The sequence below is a fragment of the Haliotis cracherodii genome, unplaced genomic scaffold (genome assembly GCF_022045235.1).
Source record: "Haliotis cracherodii isolate W230 unplaced genomic scaffold, xgHalCrac1.p SCAF_11, whole genome shotgun sequence".
In the NCBI taxonomy this organism is placed as follows: Eukaryota; Metazoa; Mollusca; class Gastropoda; order Lepetellida; family Haliotidae; genus Haliotis; species Haliotis cracherodii.
This window is the reverse complement of record NW_027266266.1, coordinates 1,446,772-1,471,914: the sequence shown is the minus strand read 5'-3', so window position 1 is coordinate 1,471,914 and position 25,143 is coordinate 1,446,772. Positions and strand designations below refer to the sequence as shown.

The 25,143-nt window shown below is 39.7% G+C and overlaps 1 protein-coding gene across 1 annotated transcript; it reads left to right on the top strand.

Moving 5' to 3' along the window:
- The first annotated feature begins 7,657 nt into the window (after positions 1-7,657).
- Positions 7,658-24,359, top strand: LOC139455197 (uncharacterized). Its single transcript, XM_071236745.1, has 4 exons — positions 7,658-7,724; positions 11,004-11,159; positions 11,445-11,513; positions 23,458-24,359. The coding sequence occupies exons 1-4, from the start codon at positions 7,670-7,672 to the stop codon at positions 23,928-23,930; spliced, it is 753 nt and encodes a 250-aa protein (XP_071092846.1). The 5' UTR covers positions 7,658-7,669; the 3' UTR covers positions 23,931-24,359.
- Positions 24,360-25,143: the final 784 nt, after the last annotated feature.

The following is a 25,143-nucleotide window of genomic DNA, read 5'->3' as shown; positions in this document are numbered from 1 at the left end:
TCTCACTGAGTGATACACATGTAGCCTATATGTGTTTATTAAGAAGCCATGTCAATTACGCCTTTATGGCTATGGCCGCATTACCGTGAAATAACATCACACGACACCCTACATACAGACTAGAGTATCACTTCTAAATGTTTTTCAAAGACCTTGAGTAACCAATTTAAGCCGGTAAAATCAGCAATAATATTTCATATAATCTGTTGGATTGTTCTAATTTTTAATTTGAAGTTTGATATACGGCTTTTTCGATTACAAGAGAGGCCGGTCACATGACTGATCCATCCTTGTGAAAAATACACCTTAACAATCGTAATATCGACTCCATTCGAGTCTTGGCTGACATTTACAGTCTACAGCAATTTATGTATTTACCTTCGTATCTATTTGACACATAATCTTCTTTATTATGACCTTCCAATGATCGACCAACTGATTAATGATGACCAACACACGTTACTGCCAACGGTTCATTTACAACTTCGGAAATCTCTCCCGTCACGTTTATCGTGTCGGCCATATTGACGTCTTTCACTTGATGTTAAGGCATTACGACGCGCTATCATTGTAACTGACTTACTGAGGTAGTTCTTAACAGATCTTTCTCATCAAATGGAAATATTATTTGAATATATTTGTTATAAACCAACTACAACAGATGTCCCGTAGAGCAAGTTGAGCATACACACGCTCACGTCACCTCTCTTTTTTAGGAACTAAGCTCCGGCGTTCATACAGATTGGCCTCACTCTGTAAAGGTTCATCCTCCAATGAACTCAGAAAAACTTAAAGTGAATTCTTAAATATAGACTGATGATTTTTTTGTTTGTCACTTGTGAGCAGTGAGTATTTAGCCGTACCATTTGAACAATGACTGGCTCTGGTCTGTTGTCACTGTTTACATTCATATCGATTACATTCTGTGTCACACAGAGGGACGTTGAAATTGAAAACAGCCAACACTACTTACTGTGAATACTTATCGGCTGCCTTTGTCTGACCAACTCAGTTATAAAAGCTTTTACACAGATGGTCATAGCACATCGCGATTGAAAGTCAGATTTGAATTAAAAATATAAAAGCGATTTACACTTATCCCCACGTATATGCAACACCTGCCTGAAGGTGGCATGTCCTGTTTTGAAATATAATCAGTTGTCACTATCATTGAGGGATGGAAGAGTGGTGAAACTTTCGTTCACTCGGATGGGGACCGGGGATTGATTTCACAAATGCCCTGCTGTGTGTATTCAATCGATATTACTGCAATGTTGTTAAAAGCTCGCTTGCTCATTCGACAATTATGTTGTAATTATTGCAACATTTCAGTTTGCTTTACTTGTTGATTGATTATGTGTACATACAAATGTTCTTGAGATCATAGATATAGCCAATTATGACAGTGATATTTCATATAATTGTTTATGCATCAGAACATATTAGTGATAACACCATTTAAATGATAAGAAGAATCATCTGCTCAAAGTCTTGACTGTTGAACGATTTCGACTTTGTCATATCAAAAACAGGTCCATCTCCATTCAGCCATGATAAGAGCGTTTTATAAATGCTCTCTTGGAATGCATTCTTACGTTTGGCTAGCTATCCTAGAAGGTGACAAAAGAGGTCAGATATAGTTCAATATGTATTCCTTATATTCTTGACCAGATAAAAATAATGGTTATTATTATGACGCAGTTTTTCTGTTTTCAGTTATGAAATAATCCTCTTCAGATATGTATTTAGTTTCATCACAACCTGCTGCATATTTGCACTGCTTGGACTCAACCAAGTCATTTCTTGGAAATCAACATGACATCTTCCATTGTAGGGGCGACAGGTTATCAAAATAATGATAAAATAACGCTGAACTAAATATTTTCTCAAATACGTCATTACATCAGTGTTTCAGTTATTTTGAAGTTGTATTTATGTACCAGTTAACCAGAAATAACTCCCCAGTAACTGTAAATAAACGCGACAAAACCTTTTCCATATTCATAAGAAATCTTAGCACAAAGCAGAGTAGATTGCACGATTACATCCGTTAACATCCGTCACAAACACATGCAAAGCCAAGTCAATTATTCACATGACAAAACATGGAAACATGGAACAAGTCAAATTAGGGAATTGCTTTTTGAATGCTTTACTGAAACCTCGAAAGCTGTAATCTTGATCAAACAGTTTCTGAGCAAGAGTTGTATGAAGCTCTTTGAAATCTTGGAAGAAAGAGAATCATCGATTGTACCTTAAAAGTTGTAAAATGTAGACACCAAGGGTTGGAGCTGCAGGACTATTGCTCGACTTGATGGGAACCTTGACAACTGGAAAGTCGTTAGTCACCCCTCTTGTCTTGTGATGAGTGTTTTGTCACTCGCTGCAGATATCTAAATATGAAACAGATGAAGCGGTCTGACAGGACCTCTTTTCTTGATCAGGTGGTTAAATCAGTGGACGGGAATTGGGTATTTCATGGTTATTGAACGATATCAGATCATCGATATACCTGAAGCTAAGTTACATTGTTTTGACTTTGCCAGTGTGGGCCGAAATTCCGACTCATATGCATAAAGAAACAGATCATCAAGAAGTGGAGCGCAATTGGTGCCGATGGGGATGCCTACTTCTCGCTGAAAGTTCTTACCCCCAAATGTTACATACATGTTATCAGTGATATGATATGTCATAGATGTAATCAATAACTTCTTTGATAGGCATTCAGAAGTTGGAGTACTAAGTAAGGATAAGAATTTATGGATGAACAACTTCTTTATTACAATTAAGAGCGACGTTTCGGTGTAGGTTCTAACACCGTCTTGCTTGATAATTCTTATCCTTACGATGTAATCAATGTCCACCCTCCTCATATCATGTTTTCTCAGTAAACGTCAGATGGCATTTGCCTTAATTATTTAAAAAATCACTTGAACATCTGAATAGATAGATAGATAGATAGATAGATAGATAGATAGATAGATAGATAGATAGACGTCCACCACGTTTTGTAACAAAAGTCCCATGGATCAAGGAATGAAGTTTTATTCAAGTTTGTCATGTGGGATAGTGGTGTACAAAGTTGAAAAATCCAACGTTTTGACAGAATTGAACCTTGTTCTTTTCTGAGATTGAGTTAGTCTTTTGTTTTGTCCAGCTGGATGCTGTGGCGGTGTTGTCACGGATATGGTCTGATAGAGCTGACCTTGAGTCATCTTTGGAGACTGACCTTTGATGTTCTTTAATTTGGGTTTTGATGGACCTTGATGTTTCGCTAATGTAATGTTTTGATGGTTCTTGTGACACAAAATTAAAGCTCAAAGATTTCAAAATAAAAACAACTACAAGAAGCCATCAACATGAAAAGATTCCAACTATCAATCAACAGTGATCAAGGCTTGTGCATACCCCCTGCGTTCCATCAACTAATCAAAGACCCCAACCAGTCATAATCCTTTTCTTTATATTACTGGCTACACTGGTTCCTATATTTAATCTTTTGTGTACAAAACAGGCGTCTCCACTCAAGTGTAACGACATACCAATCTACTCTACCGTATAAACACTGCCTCCTACCTGTATATATACTGAGCAACAAAATTTCTTGCGACATTGAATAAGATTTAATCGAAAGTTATGTTTTTCACCAAATATGAAACCATTTCGGTTTGCAACAGATAAAAGACTCCTGTAAGTGTTCAAATGGTTTAATTTGCCATACTGACTTCAGAAAATGTGTGATTTCTTAAAAAAAACATGAACATGCCAAAATGTCAATTTACAAATCAATAGCGTGTGTGTCCACCTCTGGTTGTGATGCAAGGAACACATATTTGTCTCATGGAATGGACCAGGCGTCGCACAAATTCCTGTGGGATATCTGCCCATATCTGCTGGAGCATGTTTCGAAGTTCCAGAGTGTCTGTGGAACACGTGGTTGACGTCGAAGGCGCCGATCCATCTCATCCCACATGTGCTCGATTGGTGCGAGATCGGCGGAGCGAGCCGACCAGGGGATGACATTAACGTTGTCATGTTGAAAGATAATGCCTGGGCCATGACGACGCAAAAACGGTAGAAAAACAGGGCCAATGATCTCGTCGCGGTAGCGCTGTCCATTGAGATTTCGTTTGTTGCCAGTGTTTGCCATAAACACCAAATGGTGTTTTTGTGGACGTTAAATTGTCTTGCAACATCACGTTAACGCGATCCTGCTGCAAGTGTACCAATGGCTTGCAGACGCTCATTTTCGGACAGGCGTGGCATTTCGTAATGTTGAACAATTGCGTAATTTTATTGTTTTTTCTGAGTGGTTGTCATCACGATGCTAAACAATGCATATAGAATCCCGTTTTTGTGACTTGATTCCATATATGTACTACAATATTGAAAACCAAACTTTACTTGTTTGAAATATATATATATATATATATATATATATATATATATATATATATATATATATATATATTTGTCAACTTGACTCTGCACATCACTTGCTTGATAACAGTGTTAGAACCTACATCAAAACGTCGGTCCTAATTGTAATAAAGAAGTTGTTCATCCATATATCTTATCCTTACTTAGTACTCTAACTTCGAAATGCCTCTTAAAAAGACACGTCTTTTTACAACTTACCTCTGACTCCCTCAATCCCTGAAATAATTTCGGAGAATTCCTTTGATTATATTACCATCTAACAGGACATATTCTTAATGAAATAAATTATGGTCCAGCAACATCTGTTGATGCTTAGGGTCCAAAAGAGTTATAGTGAAATCACTACCACGAAGCCAACAGATAATGACTATGAATAATATGCTCTTCAAAAAAGAAACTATACATGCATACATTTGATGACACCGAACCCAATCATTTTCGTATAATCGAATTTTGATTTCATTTGATTTCCGAAGTGAATTGCCCAAACGTGGCTGCAATGCCATAAACTTACAGCATACAATTTTCTGTCGTGACAATTCCTCTGTCAGCAAGGTTTAAAAGGCCAGGACAGTGACTGCCGACACACACATCAGAAAGCGCAGGCGATGGGTGTGACGAGATTGACCATCTCAAACTTGTGGAGACGTTACAACATCACCGGCAACGTTCGTGACAGGCCAAGGTCAGGATGACCTTGCGTTACAACGCCTGGCCAAAATCGCTACATCCGGGTACGACAGATGCAGGACCGTTTCACCTGGGCGACGTCAACATCCTCACAACTACCGGGACTGCGTCGAATATCAGATATCGAGCAGCCAGTATTCTAGCCAGGAGACCCGTGCGGCGTAACATCCTGACGCTGCATCATCTCCGTGAACATCTGCAGTGGTGTCGTCAGAGAGTCAAAAGCATTAAGCAGATGGAGGCGTGTTCAGTTCACAGACGAGTCCTGTTTTCCGCTGGGACGTGCTGATGGCCGTGTGTACGGACGTCGTAACTAACGTTATGTTGAAAATTGCGTTCAGCAACTGGATCGTTTTTGATGGGGGAAAACGTCTGGCGCCATCTTTCAGCAGGACAAAGCCAGACCCCACGTCGCACGTGTTTGCACAAAGTTTCTGCGTCAGAACAACGTGTCTACGCTACCCTGGGCTGCTTCTCTCCAGACTTGCCCCTATCTGTGGGACGTGCTGGATCGTCGTGTCCGTCAACGTCAACCACCGCCACAGTCGCCGCAGTCGCTGTCTTGGGGTGATAGCAGCTCTAAGCAGGACGTGATGGTTACTGATGGTTTCTGTTCAGTGCATATTATACAGCATTAAACATTGTATCACCTTGTATGATTTACTGTAGAGTGATGTGACTTTCTCAATTAAAGCATATTGTGTATCTGACTTAAGCAATACTAGTTGGACATGTTCATGCAGGCAGATAGAGAACGGTGTATAAATCAATATGTGTGCGTGGATGTTTGTGACCCGGGCAGTCAACTGTGACGCCGTACTTGGTAACAGATGAAGTTTAGCTTTGAAAACCTTACATGTATTTCTGTTTTTGCTGACATGGTATCTACCAAAATGTCATGTTTGTGTAATTGTTTGCATATATAACATCCGTTATTGCTGACTAGGCGTTTGTGTAGTTATTTACATGAGGCTCAGAAAAGACGAAAAGCCCTGACAATAATAATTCAACAACTCCTGTTGTGAAATACAAAGCACAGTTATCAAATAACTCACAATACCAATGTTCGAAAGTATATATAAGTTATTCTAAGGAGAATATAACATCTTCCTTATTAAATATTGCCTTACACACCCATGATTTTCTCATCTTACCTTCTGTTACTCATTCATCAATAACTAAACAGATATAATATCAACGTTTCAGATTGCATCAGTTAACCCTTACTGTTGTAAACATATATATTTTATATACAAAAAAGGTTGACATTTTTTTACCAGCTCAAATAAAATAAATGAGCAAATAATTTAGAAAATGAAATGTGTGCTTTAATCCTTAAATACTGGATAAGTGACAATTTCCATGTTTAATGTAGGAAGAAAATGAATAGTAAAGTGTTTTCAAGCAAAATACATTATGTACATTCTATATTTAATGTACATAGCACATTTATGTAGCATTTCTTTTACCAGCTAAAATAAAATGAATGAACAAACATGAAACAATTTGGTTGAACTTCTTTTTAGGTGAAACCATGAATTATTAGCTCACTTGGTCCAAAGGACCAAGGTAAGCTTATGCCCACCGGGGCATCCGTCGTCCGTCTGTCGTCCGTACGTCAACAATTTATTCAAACGACTTCTGGTTCTGAACCACTAATAGGAAATTAACGAATTTTGACTGGAAGCATCCGAAGGTAGTGAGGATTCAAAATTGTACAAATGGTGGGGCTGACCCCCCAAGGGGCGGAGGGGTGTGGTCAAATAGGGGTTATTTGGCTATATTGCATTTTTGTGGAAGCCTCGGTGGCTGAGTGGGTAAGATCGCTGACTTTGTGTACTGGCGATTAGGTGCCTCACCCTGGCAGGTGTGGGTTCGAGTCCTGGACGGGACTCAACCCCCAAAAAGTACTTGAATCTGTACTACTAAGAAAGTGTTATCCCCAATATAACATTAGTTATACGAGATAGTTATCAACCATATTTAGTTAGAAGCATTCTCCAATGGTGGGGATTCAAATTGGAGAAATGGAGCAGCTGCTGTACCATCGTCGCGACGTGCTAACACCTTCACCACGGACCTATTCATTGCCACACGAGCATGTGAGGATATTTACTGAAGGTCATGTAGGTATGTACAGCACGAACTTTTGTAAACATGTACACCATGGGTCAACATTTTATTCGCATATGTCTACTAATGCTTGAACAGCCGATTTCTTATATTTTAGCCATACATCTGTACATGCTTTTTGATCTGGCTTTATACAGTGACAAATGTCACATGGTTTATGCAGACATTCATCAACCACTTTGCTTGACTTTGTACATGTAACACATAGGATATATGTCAGCAGCCACTGTTTCAAAATATGACTAATGATTCGTTCACACCCCACTTGAGTGTGATATTTATCTTTCAATCAACTGCAATGTTTGGTAACATTTGTTCTAAAGGATGAAGAGAAGGTGTTAGGTCCTGGTAGATGAGTATATATGTCTCCCCGCTCTACCTTCACTGTCGGTGTGGAATGTAGACAATGACGATGCTGCATACAACGTTCATCCTCCTCCTCTGCCTGGAACTCGTCGCAGGTGACTATAGTTTCAATTGTCTTTATGAATTATCATAATGCGTGGGTTGAAGATGTTAACTTCTTAACCAGTAGTTTTGTACGGGATGTTATTTTTAGCTACCTGTAATGCTCAACAATATACCTTGAACTTCCAACATAGAACAATACCGATGACATAATTTATTAGCACAAACTTTTATCTAAAATCTGTCATAAAGTCGTAATTAAGTTTGAACTATTGAGGCCACGAAGCACTATTTGTTTGCACTTGTTTCATAAATCAAACATATTTTCAGTTGTGTTATGAACCTGAGTTTTTTCCCTTTCATTTGCACACTTCTTACGAATATGAACAAGTTGGCTATTTTAGGGGGACTGTGTTTGTTGTTGAATCTCCACATTTAGCAATATTCCAACTATATGGTGGCGGACCAGACAAACCAGTGATTGATATCATGAACAACGATCCATGTCTCACGGGTATGATGGCATGTATCAACCATGTGACAGGCCTGACCACCCGATCCATTTAGTTGCCTTTTTCGACCATCATAGGTCGCGGAGGACCAGAAATTGCCACAGGGGCTCACCATATGGAGCTGATAATCTCAGAAAATTATATGGATTGTAGAAATTTAGCAAACGTTTAATAACTAACCAACTTGGTCAATAAGAAGAAAATCACGATTCAAATCATTTCGTATAACAGTGGTTATGTTGCTTTTATAGAAATTGATAGAAATATTGTACGTATGTAGTTTCGTTACAAGCATTCAATAACACATATGCATTTGAGGAAGCTAAGCCAAATGACTTGAGGGGCATTCACACAACTACTAGGTATATCTTGTTGTATGTAATAGTTTGTAAGAACTGAAGTTGGAAGCAATTTTCGTTTACACAGCGATGAGTTGCATACAACTCGTGTCTCGCGAGACATGTATTTGTTACTTCTGAAACATATTTGAAGTACTGAACATTGTACCAGAATTGTGGTCAAATGACATCGGGACTACCTCTGAAGTGACGGATATGTGATGTACTGATTGTTCTACCTCATGGTGTAAACACTTAATTGCAAAATAAGACGACATTAGAAGAGAAATAGTGCTAAATGTTGTCAATGATTCTGTATTGCATAAAAATAACTTCAATACAGCCACTTTTAATTGCACACATATAAACATATTGTGTGATGAAGGTTAGTATTTGACTGTTTTACATAAACTGTGAGCAAACACAATACTGCCCTATGTCTGAAATACACAATGAGAATGTTATCAATTTGTTATGATTTTCTTTACTCATTCGATATGAACAATACTTTGATGAAGAGTGATGAAGAAGGGCAAGACTGCGCTGAGCTACACATGTATAGTAGACCATTGTAACGCGGTTGTTGTGTCTCACAATGTTTTTCGTATTAGTTTGTTAATGAGTAACCAAACTTTTCCACGCAAATATTGATATTGAAATAGACATAACAAAAGAAAGTTTAAGTTTTATAAGTTATAAATGTAACATTATATATCACCAATAACTTTCGTTCACAAATATGTGATAAAAAGAATCCAATTGTAGGTTTTTTCGGTGCAAGAGAACATCATTATGTGAAAAATGTCTTGCATAAACAGATAAAAATATAAATTGTTCGTTGTTATTGATTTGACAAGTCACGCATAGTCAATGTTTATTGTTTAAATCAAATATATTAAAATGAGCATTCTTAACATGCAAAGTGAGCATCTGTTTCTATATCGTTTGTGCTTAAACACGAAATTGGTGCATCCTTTGACATCCATGTTCTGTCAATCGAACGATCCAAAACAAATTGAAAAACCAAATCTAAACTTTTGGATGTATTTTGTAACATGTGGCCAATTTCATCCAAGGAATATTGAAAACAAAATACAGTTGTGCTTAATTTTTCCAATCATTGTGATACATAAATATTATTAATTCCTCAATTCTTGCCATGATTTTAACTCATGCATGTTCTCAAGATTTCAGAGCACGAGTTTGTTTTCACTCTTGATTTATGTTGATTTCGCCTTGGCAACATGTCAAAGTCGCTTTGCTTGTTTAGAAAGCATACATGTAAATATCACGTGGTTTTAATACACAGTATGATAGGCCGCACACATACCGCTTGTCGCACGATGAAAGAGCATGTCTTATGTACAACCAGTTGCATACAATGAGGTCCGAAAGGGAACATCACTTTGTCGCCCTCAATTATGGTCGCGAGAAAGCGATAACAGAAGAAGGCAAAAGGGATACCAAGAGATGAGAAAGCAATACCACGTGACGAGAAAAATATAACAAGAGATGAGAAAGCTATAACACGAGACGAGACATCGATACCACGAGATGGGAAGGCAATATACTAAGCAAGCGATAGAGGGATAGAGTGATTAACTGATAGAATGATACGAGAAAGCGATAAAGCAAGAAAGTGAGAAAGCAATAGAGCGGGAAAGCGATAAAGGTTGAAAATGATAAAGTGAGAAACCGATCATTCCCATAATGCCATAAATTAATTTTTTTTTTGCAGCTTTCCAGTGAGCCATTCCTATTGTACCTTTTGGACCTGGAACGTTTCAACATTTTGTAGTAGAGATAAATTTGTTAGATATACATTCAGAATGTTATCTCGTTTCGTTTGCATACACGCATGTGTTTTCTTTCTTGTATAGTAGTAAATTAAAAAGATTCACATTTAGTACAAAGGAAAAGTCTTGTACTTTTACTTAAATTCTTTAAAACTCCTCAGAAGGTCCGCGGCTTTTTTACGATTTAGTTGGAAACTTAATTGCCGCATTTATAGGAGTTCTAAGCTAAATGCCTACCACCCCCCCCACCCCCCCCGTCTGTCTCTCCCTCCCCCTCCCTGTCGTCGACACAAACGTTGTGTCGGATGAACGTTAACATTAGTTATATTCCTCCATGTTTAGACTAACATGCTCTTTGATACTTGTGAATATCATTCACTATTCAATACTTTAAACTAAAACTAAAAACTAAAACATTGATATTGATATGTGTAGTTATCCCAATAAAGATATCAACGTGATAACACCATCGTCATAGCAATGGGAGCGGTGAGTTAACCTAGTGGTTAAAGCATTTGCTCCTTACGGGTTCGATTTCCGATGGCTACAATGTGTGAAGCTCATTTCTGGTGTCCCCCGCCGTAATATTTCTAGAATATTGCCAAAAGCCGTATTAAACCATACTCACTCACTGACAGTGGTGTTTATTAAATTACTATATGCAAACTTTGCTTTGAGTTTTTTAGGTGTTGCTTTGAAGAAAAACAAAACCGATGTCATTACTCCGTGCTCGGCTTCAACGAACCGGCAGTTCTTGCATGAGCTGAGGTCGCTGCTGAGCCTCTATCTGGGGGAGAAGGTTTTACAGCCAGTGACCTCCGCTCCACAAAGTAGTAGCTCGGGTAAACAAGCCTTTGTGCTTCTGTGTATGATTAGTCTCTGATCTCAGGAAGGTATATATCAGATGGTGATATCAGTACTTGATGATTGCTTTCAATTTATGATGATTGTTCAAATTCGCCGGTATTCTACTGTTTACATTCTGTGCTGAAGTCATTTAATCTGAATTCATGCATAACATACTTTACCAATGCGGCTCCACATAATGATTAGCACACACCATGTCTCTCCCCGTCAAGTATTGATTTGTTTGTAAAGAAATCTGTGTTTTTTCTGTGTCTTTGTAGGAGGAGGAGCGATGTTCACTCGGTGGGGAAAGACAACATGTCCGTCAGGAAATGAGGTCATGTATAAAGGTAAAACATTTCAAGACCTACGTTTTCTAAAAGTTAAAAGAGAGTAAATCACTTTGTCAGATGGATTTACTTTTCATGTTATCTGAATATTTTCAGGGTGTCAGTTCAATCGAAGTTAACTTATAGGATGGTATCATCTCATGCAAAACGAAAACAATTATATGTGTACAGTGTCTGTAACTGTAGACTTTTTAATGTATTTATTTTGAAGATTTAACGCTTCTCATTCGCGATCGGTTCCAAATCTAGCACAATTAAATCTACCGTTAGTCTTGTTCTACAGTGAAACCACATAATGTTTTCCTCCATTCTACCATTAAAAACAGACTTTTGGTGTCAGCGAGGTTATATTGTGAGGTGAGGCGAAACGGGGTTTAACGTGGTGTTCAAAATGGATTTCACCGCTTATACAGCGAATTGCGCGAGTCGTGCGTGCGTGCCCGCGTGCATCGTTATTTTATTTCATTAATGTTTGCAATCGAGCATGCTTTTTCCATGAAGATACTCTTACTGAAAAGAGCCTGATCACCCGATCCGTTAGTCGCCTCTAACGACAAGCATTGTCGCCTTTTGCGGCAAGCATGGGTTGCTGAAGACCTGATCTTCACGGGTCTCAATACGAAGGAACGAGCAGACTTTATTTTCACGTAGCAGGGCTGCTTTTCTGGGAAAATGAACTTTGAATATCGTAGTAAAAGCCACAATTCTACATTCTGTAACCTAAAATTATTCGTCTTGGTTTGGACAAAGAAGAATGGGAAAACGGGAGGGCTTCCGAGCACCTATTTATTTACTCTGATGACGGAGTTCTGAAAACAATTGACAAAAATAATAAATCTTTGTTTATACACCAAATATTCATACAATCACTAAAATACATCTCTCAGTGAAAGTCTCTTGGCATTAAATTCATAACTCTCAATTGTACAATGACTCGGTGTTACTAATTGTCTCTGGAATGCCTTATATTATTTATGAAATAATTATCAAATAAATATATAAAATAGTGTAACACAATATCAGGAAATCCATGATATATCATCTCTTTGGCACTCTTACTCAAAATTAAGTGCACGCAAAAACTCTGGAAGCTTTCATACACTTGTTGCTTACAAAAAAACCAAAAAAACCCACCTCAATTGAAAGTTCAATTCTCTAACGAAAATAATTGCAAAGTACTCGGAAATATATTTAGATATCATATAAAATACCCAAATAGCAAAAGAATTAATGCTTTTGAATATATAACAACATTTACTTGACTCCAAAATGTAAACAAACACTGAAACTAGCGTAACACTGCCAGCTGGCCTAATGCCGAGATTTGGACTAGTCTATCTTACTCGAGGGGAAATAGGTTGTGCTCTCAAGTATATGTACTCAAAAAGGAAAGCCTAAAAAAGCCTAAATAAAGCGAAAACGATAAACATTACAAATATTGGAAAAACATTGAAAATAAAGTGACTTTGGCGCTAATAAATGTACATTTAAGAAAACATCCCTACGCTAGAATATAATGGACTGTTCCAAGAGTCAACAGTTGTCAAAATGCTACACTTTTCCTTCAAATATGCATAAAAATAAAATTACATGAAATAATACATGAAAAGCTACTCTAAGCATTAATAAACAATATAAAGTACAACTAATTACCTGAAGAGTAAACCTCCCTTACTTTGGACAATATCTCTCTCTCGCTCCGACTCTTTCTGTTGAACGCATGTGTTCGAGTGCTCGTGCAGCACGGGCGGAAATACAATGAGTTAAAAAATACTATCTACCCGAAATAATCGATAAACATGTAGTTAGAATTTATTGACAACTCTCTGTCGACAAAAGAAAAAAATATAATGACTTACGACCGAGAAGTACAAAAAGACAACTTAAGCTTTTAAAATAGATAATGTATTACAACATTATAAATTGAATATTTTCTTCACAAAATTAATTCAATCCACACTCGGGGGCCACAACAAAGTGAAAATAAGCAAAGAAAACATCTTTAAATGCAAATCATCACAAAATGTTCACATTCACTCTCTTGATATAAACTGACGTCCAAAAGTAACTTTACCAGAGTTTGAAATCACTCTTGCTCAATAACAACAAAACATACATGCATGAAGTCAAGTGTATTGAGAAGATCAATATATCATCATAATCAACACGGAAAATGACAATCATACCGCGACCGAGAATGACGTCAGAGCCCCCCAAATTGGGTGTGGTACAAAACTCGAGCTTTCAGAATCATGGACAATAGGCAGAGTACATAAACAGTCGCTCACGTTCAATAACAAGTCATTAGTAGCGTGTGTGACCACCAAATGCCTCAATACACGCAAAAACTCTTCGACGCACACAAAATGTCAGTCGTCTGATGTGGTCACGTGGGATTTGACGCCATTCTTCTTGGAGGGCCAAGATCAGTTCTTGCCGGTTGGTGTTCTAGGAGGCCCATGTCGGGTGAGCGTGCAGGCCACGGCACGACGTTGACGACTGCGAGGAAGTTAGTGACAATTATGGCTCTATGGGCTCTAGCGTTGTCATGCTGATAAATGACACCACGTGGCTGCTGTTGGAGAAATGGTAGGACAACTGCACGAAGAATGTTATCCATCTAACGCTGAGCTGTCAAGTGTCCGTCAACGATGACCAGCGGTGTCCTCTCCTGCCCACAGATCCCTCCCCACACCATGACACTCCCTCCACAATATGGTACGACCTCCTGCACGCAACACGCCGCCGTTTGTTCACCCCTTCGGTGGTAAACACGTTGTCTTCCATCAGCCCTAAACATACAGAATCGACTTTCGTCAGTGAAGACGACCCTCTGCCAGTCACGTCGTTGCCAACATCGTACAGTCCGGGCCCATCTCAATCGCAGACGACGATGTTGCGCTGTCAATAGCTGTCCTCTGTAAAGCCCTGATTCCATGAGCCCTAAGTCTCCTGGCTACTGTCTGTCGACTAACCCTGTGGCCTAAGGCATTTGTCGCCGATTATGTCACCGTCGGGAAGCGATTTCGGAGGCGCAAGGTACATAAGTACCGGTCATCATGGGGCGTGGTCACCCAGGGTCTGCCTGTTCTTGGCCTGTCAGCGGTTCGTCCTGTCTGTCTGTAACTTTGCATCAAGTTGGTAACACGGGAGCAACCGAAGGTTCGTGCAATATGGGCGTGGGTGGCTCCCATCTGTACCATACCAAAGGCTCGTTCACGTTGTTTGACTGTGAATCGTGGCATTTCTTTTCATCACTGTGGATGTCTGACCTGCCGTTGCAATCATTTTATACCCTTACCCGCACGTGCATTTGCAGTCGTCCGTGGTGCCCGTGTTTTTCACTTTTTCGCGTGTTATCTCGCAAACATGTAACAGACGATTAACATTTTCTGCATACACTGTTGTTGTATTTAGGTTATGTGTTTGAGATAGACTTCATTGAAAAATAAATTGTGCTTTGTCTGAAATATATATTTTCAGTTGGTAAAGTTTCTTTTGGACATCAGTTTATTTACACTTAATCCCTCACTATGTCAGTTCATGTATCTCAGCACAAAGTTAGTTTTTAATCAAAACACAGCACTTCTGAACTGATTTTTGTACAGTCCGTTCTGAGTTTTCACTTTCACATTTCGGATTACACCATCTTTACCTGGAAACACTTCAACTTCACATGCCAAGGGCCATTTTCTGCGTGCAGATTGATTGTCTGTTAACAGCACTATATCATCAATGGCTAGTTGTCACCCTTTACTTCTCTTATGAATCTCTTCCAAAACTGGTTTACCAGGGTTTGTGTGAAATCAAATCTCTTTCTGAGACTCAGGGATTGGTCGAAATGTCCATGTGGAACATCTGTTGTAGCATTACCAAGGATGAAGTGGTTTGGTGTCTTTTGGGTCATTCGAGCAGTATCCAAGCAGTCTTGAATTTAACAGACTTTACACTTCACTGAATATTGTTGACATCTCATTCAATGACAAAGTAGGGTCTCCAACCATGACACGGACTGCTCGTTTGGCTTGCTTTATCAGGCTTTCATACATACCTCCTTGATGTTGTCTTAGAGGTCTTGTGAAAATCCATTTCACATTGTTGAAAGCACTTACTTCTTTGATGTCCCGCTGTCCGTCCTTGAAGATTTTCTTCAATTCTCTCTCTGCTCCAACGAACGACGTACCATTATCCGAGATGATTGTCGATGGCCAGCCATGATGTGATGCAAATCTTCTCAGAGCGTGTAGAAATCAATCTGTTGAGAAGCGTTCTACTGTTTCCAAATTCACTCCTCTTGTTGCAGCACATGTAAACAGAGCACCCCATGCTTTAATTTTCTTATTTCTTCCATACTTTAGGTGAAATGGTCCAAACAAGTCTACACCGGTTGTTGTGAATGGCGGTGAATATATCTTCAGTCTTTCTGACGGCAGGTCACTCATCAGTGTCGAATGTGCAGGTTGTCGCATTTCCCTGCAGATTACACATTTTCTCACTACACCTTTCACTGCATTTCTACCTTTCACTATCCAGTATTTTCTTCTGCTTTCAGACAGTGTTCTCTCTACTCCAGCATGGTATGTTTTGTTGTGTACTTCTCTAAGGATGAGCTTGGCGATGTGACTGGAACCACTTAACAGCACAGGATAAACTTGGTCATAGCTTAGATATGAATGTTTTACTCCTACTCTGATGATTCCATCTTCTACAAAGGGAGACAACTCACTGCATGTTCTTCTCCAGTCTGGGATTTCCTTCTGTGCCTGCTTTATCCACCATGTTTCTGTTGATTTTCTCTCTTCTGGAAGCAGACACTTGTTAAGATTTCTCTCTTTTACTGCTGACCTGAGATTTCTGAGAAATCTGAGGCAATATGATGTTACAGGGATCAGTCTTGTGAATATTTCTAAAAGTCTATGATTGAGGATAGATTAATCACTTCAGTCATTACACTTGCACATGTTGATTAAACCTGCTTGTCTTCATTGTCGGGTGTTCTGTCTGCTGGTTTTGCACAGATGGTCTGGTCAGGCCACTTTCCTTTCGGTTTCTTGAGGAATGAAGCTCCATGGAACCAGGTGTTCTTGATGTCACTCATTTTTATCCCTCTACTCAGATCGTCAGCCGGGTTGAGGTCGGTAGGAACAAACTGCCATATATTTATGTTCCACTCACTCTGTATTTCAGCCACCCAGACACCCACGAAGGCCTTCTTTGTTGTTGATTCAGCATTTATCCATTTGAACACTATTTGGGAGTCAGTCCACAGGAGTACATCAGGCTTTTCTCGCAGTTCTGTGTAAATGGTTCTTGCCAGTCTAGACGCTAGTAGAGCTCCCATCAGCTCTAGTCGAGGAATTGTTGACTGTTTTAGTGGTGCCACCCTTGCCTTTGCTGCTATTAATTGAACTTCAGGTTCCTCACTTGTTCTCCACAGCAGATATGCACAGGCTCCATATGCTTTCTGGCTTGCATTGCAGAAAACATGCAGTTCCGGGGTTGAGCTTACTTCTTCTGGTCTCAGGCATCTCTCTACATGTATCTTATTCAGGTTTTCCAGATCCAGAAACAATTCTCTCCATTTCTTACAGTCTTCATTGGACAATACACCATCCGAGTCAGTATCTTTCAATCTCCACAGGTATAGCATGGCTATTCTTGTTCTGATGGTTGTGATGGTTGCAATGCCAAGTGGATCATATATCATGGATAGTCTGGATAGTCTTCATCAGCTGCTCTTCCATTTTCATTTCTACTTTGAAGTGTATTGTGTCACTTTCACAATTCCAGAACACTCCCAAGGTCTTCACAGTCTCTCAGGTCTGCCTTTTTTATGTTTGATGGACTTGAATCAGCTGATTTATACCATTTCTTTATCTTGAAAGAACCTGATGCAAGTATGTGGTAAAGTTCTCCCATCAGTTTAGCTGCCTCTTCTGGTAAGTTGCAGGAATGAATTATGTCATCCATGTATCTGTCATTTGTCAATATTTCTGAAGCCTCTGGATACTCTTCTTCATTTTCTCTTGCTATCTTAACATGACGAAGTTGGCCATATCAGGGGATGGTTTGTCGCCGAATGTCACTCTCATCAGATGATATACTGTAGGCTCTCTTGTTGCATCTAGATCTCTCCACAGGAATCGGTGTACTTGTGTATCAGCTTCTGGTAGGCGGATCTGTAAGAACATCTCTGATATATCACCTTGAAATGCTACGGCTCTTTCTCTGAAGCGTATGAGGATACCGAGCAGATTACCCAGCAGTGATGGACCCTTGTACAGGAAAGAAAGGAGACTCCCTTGAACGTGCTTGTTGGATCAAAGACTATTCTCAAGGGTGTACTTTCTTTATCTTCCCTGTACACCCCATGATGTGGTAGGTAATTGTCTATGAATTCCTTCATCCCCTCTTGTATAGTTCTGTTTTCAATCCCCTCTCCAGTGACGTCATTCGTTTTGCAGCTAAGGCATAGTTGTTTGGTAATTCTGATTTGTCTCTTTTCCAGGGCAATCCTATGACATATCTATCCCCTTGTTTCTGACATGAAGATTCCATTAGCGCCAGAGCATTTCTGTCATCTTCCGATAGGATATCTCTGGGACAGGCGAAATGTGATGCTTGAACTCCTATGGTCCCCATGTCCTACCTTCTCGCGATGTCTGGATTAGTTAGTCTTCGACAGAAGTTGACACTTGAGCTACCAGTCTTCTGCTTATGGTCTGAGCCGATTACACACCATCCACGTCTGGTCAGTCTTGCTACTGGTTCAAACGGGCGCCCCTCTCGTACTTCTTGTTCTGCAAGGAGATGACTGTATTGTACTCCTAGTATCATGTCAATGTCACCTCCCTCATGTGGGAAGGAGATACCTTTCAAATGCTTAAACGTCGACAGCCATTCTCTATTCAGATCAGGAACACTCAGTACAGTCTGGTCAAGTTCATGAGCTTTGATTTCGTAATCTTCATCTCTATCAAGGGGACATATCCAGAATTTATGACGACGACTATCACTGTTTACATGCCTCTTGCCTCCTACTACCCCTATCTCTAGTTCCTCTTTCACTCCTTGTAGACCTAGTGTTTTAGCAAAGCCTTTTCTTATTATTGTAGTCCCCGCTTCCCCATCTATCAGAACATTTCCTTCTTTTACTCTTCCATTTATTGATATGAAATTTACCCTGACCACTGGCATGATGCTGTCATTATCTAGCACTGATGTTGCACACCCAAATCTTACTGGATCTGTATGTATCAGCATGTGATGTGTCCTCGTACAGTTGTCTTTTCCACAGGCCTTCTTCAGTCTACAGTCTCTTGTGACATGTCCCTTGTTGAGGCAGGAGAAACATAGTCTACTCTTCTTTATCAGGGCTACTCTGTTGGGAACAGTTGAATTTCTGAATGTAGGACAGTCTGTGACCTTCACTGCAGACATGACATTTGATCTCTCTAACTGAATGGATCCCTCTTCGTTGATCTCTCTCTTTGTCTCTGTAACTCTTGTCAATGTCTCCGAAATCTGGGTCAAATTCTGTCTTCACCTGCTTACAAAGGTAGTTGTTGATGGTCTGTAGGTCTGGGAGTTCACCTCTCTAAGATCAGTGGCATGACTTTTCCATTTCCTGATGCGGTAGTCTGGTAGACGTTCTATTAACTTTCTTAGGGTTTCCGTAGCGTTAGCGTCAGAGATAAACTGCAATCTGTCTAGATTAGCTAGACAGTTCGTGATGTCCAGTGAAAGTGAGTCCATATCTGTCATTGGGTCGAAGTCTCTCCCTGCTTGTCAACTTCTTGATGTGTGCTCTGGCAATTACTGATCTTTGTCCAAACTGTTCTTTGACCATCTTCAAAGCAGTGGCGCACATTACTCCTGCACATCCCAGGCCAGTTATAGCTCTGGCAGCATCTCATGTTAATGCTGTCTTCAGGTGTTGCAGTCTCTGATCATCATTCAGGTGAATTTTGTCATAAATCTGAATCTTAAATGTCTCAATGAACTCTACATACTGTAACGGATCACGATTGAAAGTCATTGATCTGCTAGAAGGCATTTCTCTTGTTGATTCAAGGCGATACAATGCTTCAGCAATGGTCATTTTTACTTTTGGTTTTGGGTGTATGATTTCTGCCAAGTTGTCTATCCAGGTGTCCATGGGGCTCTTTGAAACACTGTTTATTTCACTCTGAGTACCTTCAACTGTAAAATAGTCCTCGACTTCCATTTCAATGGATTGGACATCTCTAGTGAGGTCATTTCCCATCTTTCTAGTTTAGCTTCCTCATCATATCCATACAGTTCACTGTGAAAGTTCAATGCACTGTCAAAGTCTCTTCTTAGATCTCCTAACTCTTTATCTGCTATCGTCTCTGATAGGGTTTCTTTTTTGATCTGGTCATTTATTCTTCGAATTGATCTTGTAATTTCACCTCTTAGCACCCTTCGTCTGGTTTTCACATACTCATAGTTTGACTCTTGTGTATTCTCTGTTTCCGCTTTTCCATCTTGTACTCCTGACTCTTGTTCTTCATGAATCTCTATCACTCCTCTCTCGACCATTCTGTATCTCTCTACTCTCTTGAAGAACTTCTTCACTCTTCAGAAAAAAATTGTTTTGGACAAGAATGGGAAAACGGGAAAACGGGAGGGCTTCTGAACACCTAATATTCATACAATCACTAAATAAATAAAATACAGCCCTTAGTGAAAGTCTCTTGGCATTAAATCAATTGTACAATGACTCTGTGTCACTAATTATCTCTGGAATGCCTCATATTATTTATGAAATAATTATCAAATAAATATATAAAATAGTGTAACAAAATATAAGGAAACCCATAATATATACTCTTAAAAAACAACAACTTGACATTGACTTTCAAAATGTAATATAATGCGATTGTTTCAAAATAGGACACAGAAACCATAATTGAAACACTGTTTGAAGATCAATGTACCCAATGTTCAAAACATTAATCGTGTCACTTAGACAGACACAAGTACACGATACAGTTAATGTCACAGGGGTACAGAACATGTCAGTATCGGTTGTGCCCACCACATTCATCAATCACCGCTTAACACCCACGACCCATAGATGCAATCATGTTGTCAATAACACGCTGTAGGATGTGCTGCCATTCATGCTGAAATGCATCAAGAAGCGCCGGAAGTGTTTGGGGCGGTGGATTCCTTCTGCAAACGCGTCAATCAAACTCATCCCACAGATGCTCAATGGGGGACAAATCTGGTGACCGGGCTGGCGGAGGTAATGTCTCGATGTTGTTGTGCTGTAAGAAGTCTTGACAAACACGTGCAATATGCGGTCGAGCGTTGTCCTGCTGGAACTGTCCGCCATGAACGCTGACGTGAGGAAAAACGTAAGGCTGTAGGATCAAGTCTCTGTAACGCACACCTGTAAATGCACCTGCCACATGCACGAGAAGCGTCCTAACACCGTGATGAATTCCGGCCCATACCATGACACTCCCGCCGCCAAATGGGACAACCTGCTGCACACATTTCGGGGCGTAACGTTCACCCCGACGTCTGTAGACACGTGCGCGCCCATCAGCACGTGTGAGTAGGAAACAGGACTCGTCAGTAAACAGTACATTTCTCCACTTTGCACGTGCCCATCTAACCCTCTGTTGGCACCAAAACAGACGGTCCGCGAGATGACGTGGGATCAATACATGACGTCGAACAGGTCTTCGTGCAAAAAGTCCAGCCTCCCTCAGTCTGTTGCGTACCGTTTGATCTGATATTCTGCGTACCCCAGGGATCTGTGTGGTTTTAGACGTGGCTGTGGTAGTGCTGTCTCGGAGGTGTCACAGCCGGATGTATCGATCTTGTGCTAGGGTTGTCACCCTTGGTCTTCCTGACCTTGGTCTATCCTCAACTCTGTTGGTGTTGTTGTATCGGGTCCACAGTGCGGAGATTGTCTGTCTGGAGACGCCAAAGTGCCTGGCCACTTCTTGCTGAGTTGCTCCAGCTTGTAATCTCCCAATGGCGTTGTTCCGTTGAGCTGCATTCAGTCATGGCATTCTGTCACCGCCTCTACTGCCGTTATAAGGACTGTATGAACAGCCGTTGATGTGGATTTTTATACCCATTCAGCAGGGGGGCCTTCATGCCTAAATGCAGGATCATGTGCTGCACGTTTTTTACAGGCGGTTGCGTTAGGATGAAGCTGTAAAATTGATCCCCAAACGCTACGTTTATATGCTTTGCATGTGTTTTTTGCAAATTATAGACACATCATCTTTCTGTTTGACTTATTTGGTTCTCATTTAATGTTTTATACATTTGGCAAAAAGTGGTTTTACATCTATGTCAAGTTTCTTTTTTTTTAAGAGTATATAATCTCTTTTAAGTGTAGTCTTACTCAAAAATAAAGTGCACGCAAACTCTCTGGAAGCTTACATACACTTGTTGCTTACAAAAAAAACCCCCTCAATTGAAAGTTCACTTCTCTAACGAAAATAATTGCAAAGTACTCGGAAATATCGTTAGATATTACATGAAATACCAAAATAGCGAAAGAATTAATGCTTTTGAATATATAACAACATTTACTTGACTCAAGAATGTAAACAAACACTGAAACTAGCGTAACACTGCCAGCTGGCCTAATGCCGAGATTTGGACTAGTCTATTTTACTCGAGGGGAAATAGGTTGTGCTCTCAAGTAAATGTACTCAAAAAGGAAAGTCCCTACGCTAGAATATAACGGACTGTTCCAAGAGTCAACGGGGACACGGGTGGCCCAGTCGTCTTAGGCGCCGCGATTCGCTGTGCAGAGTTGCGTCACTTGGACATGCCAGAAACCTATGATTGTGGGTTCGAATCCCAGTTAGCCCCAATTATGTTTCTAGGCTGGTCATCACCATACCCGTGCTCGTGGGTTTCATCGAAGTGGTAAACGTCTGAGACCTGCATCACTTCGGGCTTTCCTCCCACATTAAGCTGACACGCCGTGATATAAATGGAATACTGTTAAAAGCGGCGTTAAACCCAACTCACTCACTCACTCCAAGGGTCAACAGATGTCAAAATCCTACACTTTTCCTTCAAATATGCATAAATATAAAATTACATGAAATAATACATGAAAAGCTACTCTAAGCATTAATAAACAATATAAAGTACAACTAATTACCTGAAGAGTATACCTCCAATACTTTCGACAATTTCTCTCTCTCTCTCTCGCTCCGACTCTTTCTGTTGAACGCATGTGATCGAGTGCTCGTGCAGCACGGGCGGAAATACAATGAGTTAAAACATACTATCTACACGAAACAATCGATATAGTTAGAATTTATTGATAATTTTCTCTGTCGTCAAAAGAAAAAATATAATGACTTACGACCGAGAAGTACAAAAAGACAACTATAAATTGAATATTTTCTTCTCAAAATTAATTCAATCCACGTCTTGTTATTTGAAAATGCATACCATCAATGAATGAGAAAGAAGTACGTTTCTATAAATATTTGTAAATCTGATGTTACATATGAACCGTTGTTGCTGTACGTGACTTACATAAGCACCATGGTACCTACGTTCAGCACACTGAACCTGGCACGAGCAACGTGCTTTGACTGGTACTTATTTTTCGGTAAATGGATGTTTCCAACGGAAACGAATGGGTCTTTTGTTTTTCTTCCACGCCTCAGGACCAAATGCACATATATGCATATTGTGCCGTACATTTCAACAATTTCGATGTATTATATATTGTTAAAGGGGAGGCTTTGGGGTGAGAATAATAAATAGAACTTGTTGAGTTTTCGTTATATGAGCAACCAAGTCTTGGTTAATCACTATTCGCCTTGCCATGGGCTCGGCAAAATTAATAAACAAAGACTTTTGATGATTTCAATATTTAATAAAGATTATCTTTGCACAGAATTAAACCTAGATCCTTTCAATTTCTCAGGTTATGCAAGTGGAAGCCATTACACACACAAAGGCGGGCCTGGGACAACTCTGTGCCTTCCTGACTCTCCGATCTACGCCAAGCATACTACAGCAGGATCAGGCAGTGCTCTCTATGGGTCTGAGTATGAAACTTTTCAAGCAACTGGACCTCTGCACAACATGTTTCAACACGATGTTCCATGTGTGGTGTGCCGCAGTCGTCACAGGAGGAGTGCTGTCATGGTCCCTGCCAGGAATGCGTGCTTCCCTGAATGGCATCTGGAATACAAGGGGTACCTCTTCGGAGGAGCCACTTCACAAACAGGTTCAAGTGATTATGTGTGTGTAGATGGAGACCCAGAATCCATAAAGGGAGGCCATGCAAACAAAAACGGACATCTCCTGTACCTGGTCGAGTCTATCTGTGGGTCCCTGCCATGTCCACCATATGTTAATGGCTGGGAGATGACCTGTGCTGTGTGTACAAAATAAAACACTCTACATAGACCGTACTGTCTGTCACATATGTACATTAACTGTGTCTAACATACAGCCGATAAACACATTCAGTTTTCATATCCATATCAACTGTGTATATAAGTTTACTGAAGTGCATGTGGCACAAAAGGTAGCATTTGAAATAATTGTCTCATTGTGTAAGGACAGACTGACCACGTTGACCAGTCAGTTTAGAAATCGCTGGCTGGAGATCCAAGCTGCGGAGGAGCTTCTGGTCAGTGTTAGTACACAAGGCCGTCAACATCCATGTTTTCCTAATTTATAGAGGGCCAACATTGTAGCATATCATATGAGTCAATCAATCAAATGATGGTATTATTGAAGGAAATGTCATCGGCCCATATACAAGCGAGCTTCACAGACATACCTTTATATTAACAAATACGTAAGTGATATCAAGACAACTACCGCAATAAAAAAGATAATTATAGTTTAACTTATTTATTTGTCTTTTTTTGACAGCAGACAGGTTTAATTTTGAAGCATGTTATCACACCATGCTTCCTTGATTACACAAGTACCTAAACGCGACACAAAATATGTTTGTTGTCCTCTTGACCAAAATGAAGATCCATTTTAATGTTTTTTGTGTTGTCTAAACTCTGGACACAATGTAAAATTTTTTTTTTTCTAAATAGTTGTTACACTAAATGACAAAACTACATTTTTTTTAACCAGTCTAGATCTGTGTTTTGAAAAATATATTTTTGAAGTATCTTGCTAACATTTAAAGATGTCTATTTGATGTAAAATGTATTATTTCTTAACACAAGAGAGTAAATGCTCTCGTTACATGGGTAAAAATTTCTCGTTGCCAAAATATAGATAGCTGTTTGAAAGAAATTCATGAAATGTTGAAGCACTGATTGCTTAGAAGAGTTATTTTACGACGCTTTAAAGAATACCCTATTCATATCACTGTGGAAAATATCAAGTCTCATTAAAATCAGATTTTTGTTCTCGCTATCGCTGAACAAAGATCTGAGGACATCCCATGAAGGGTCACGTCAGAACGACCTTTCATCCAACCAATCAGAGTGTCGCTTACCAGATCGTGAAAGTGACAGTCGGAATGTGATTACTAATCATGCAACCTCGAAAATGTTAACATGGGGTATTCCGAACGACAGTTACGGCCTGTACGACTGATTCTGTCAAAAATATCGTCTATATCTCGCTTTCGTCG

What these genes read in the sequence shown, in the direction of transcription:
- LOC139455197 (XM_071236745.1), top strand. Translation starts at nt 7,670, where the DNA reads ATGACGATGCTGCATACAACGTTCATCCTCCTCCTCTGCCTGGAACTC. An exon ending in CTGCCTGGAACTCGTCGCAG is followed by an intron (nt 7,725 to 11,003) that starts GTGACTATAGTT and finishes TGAGTTTTTTAG; the next exon opens with GTGTTGCTTTGAAGAAAAAC. An exon ending in AAATGAGGTCATGTATAAAG is followed by an intron (nt 11,514 to 23,457) that starts GTAAAACATTTC and finishes TCAATTTCTCAG; the next exon opens with GTTATGCAAGTGGAAGCCAT.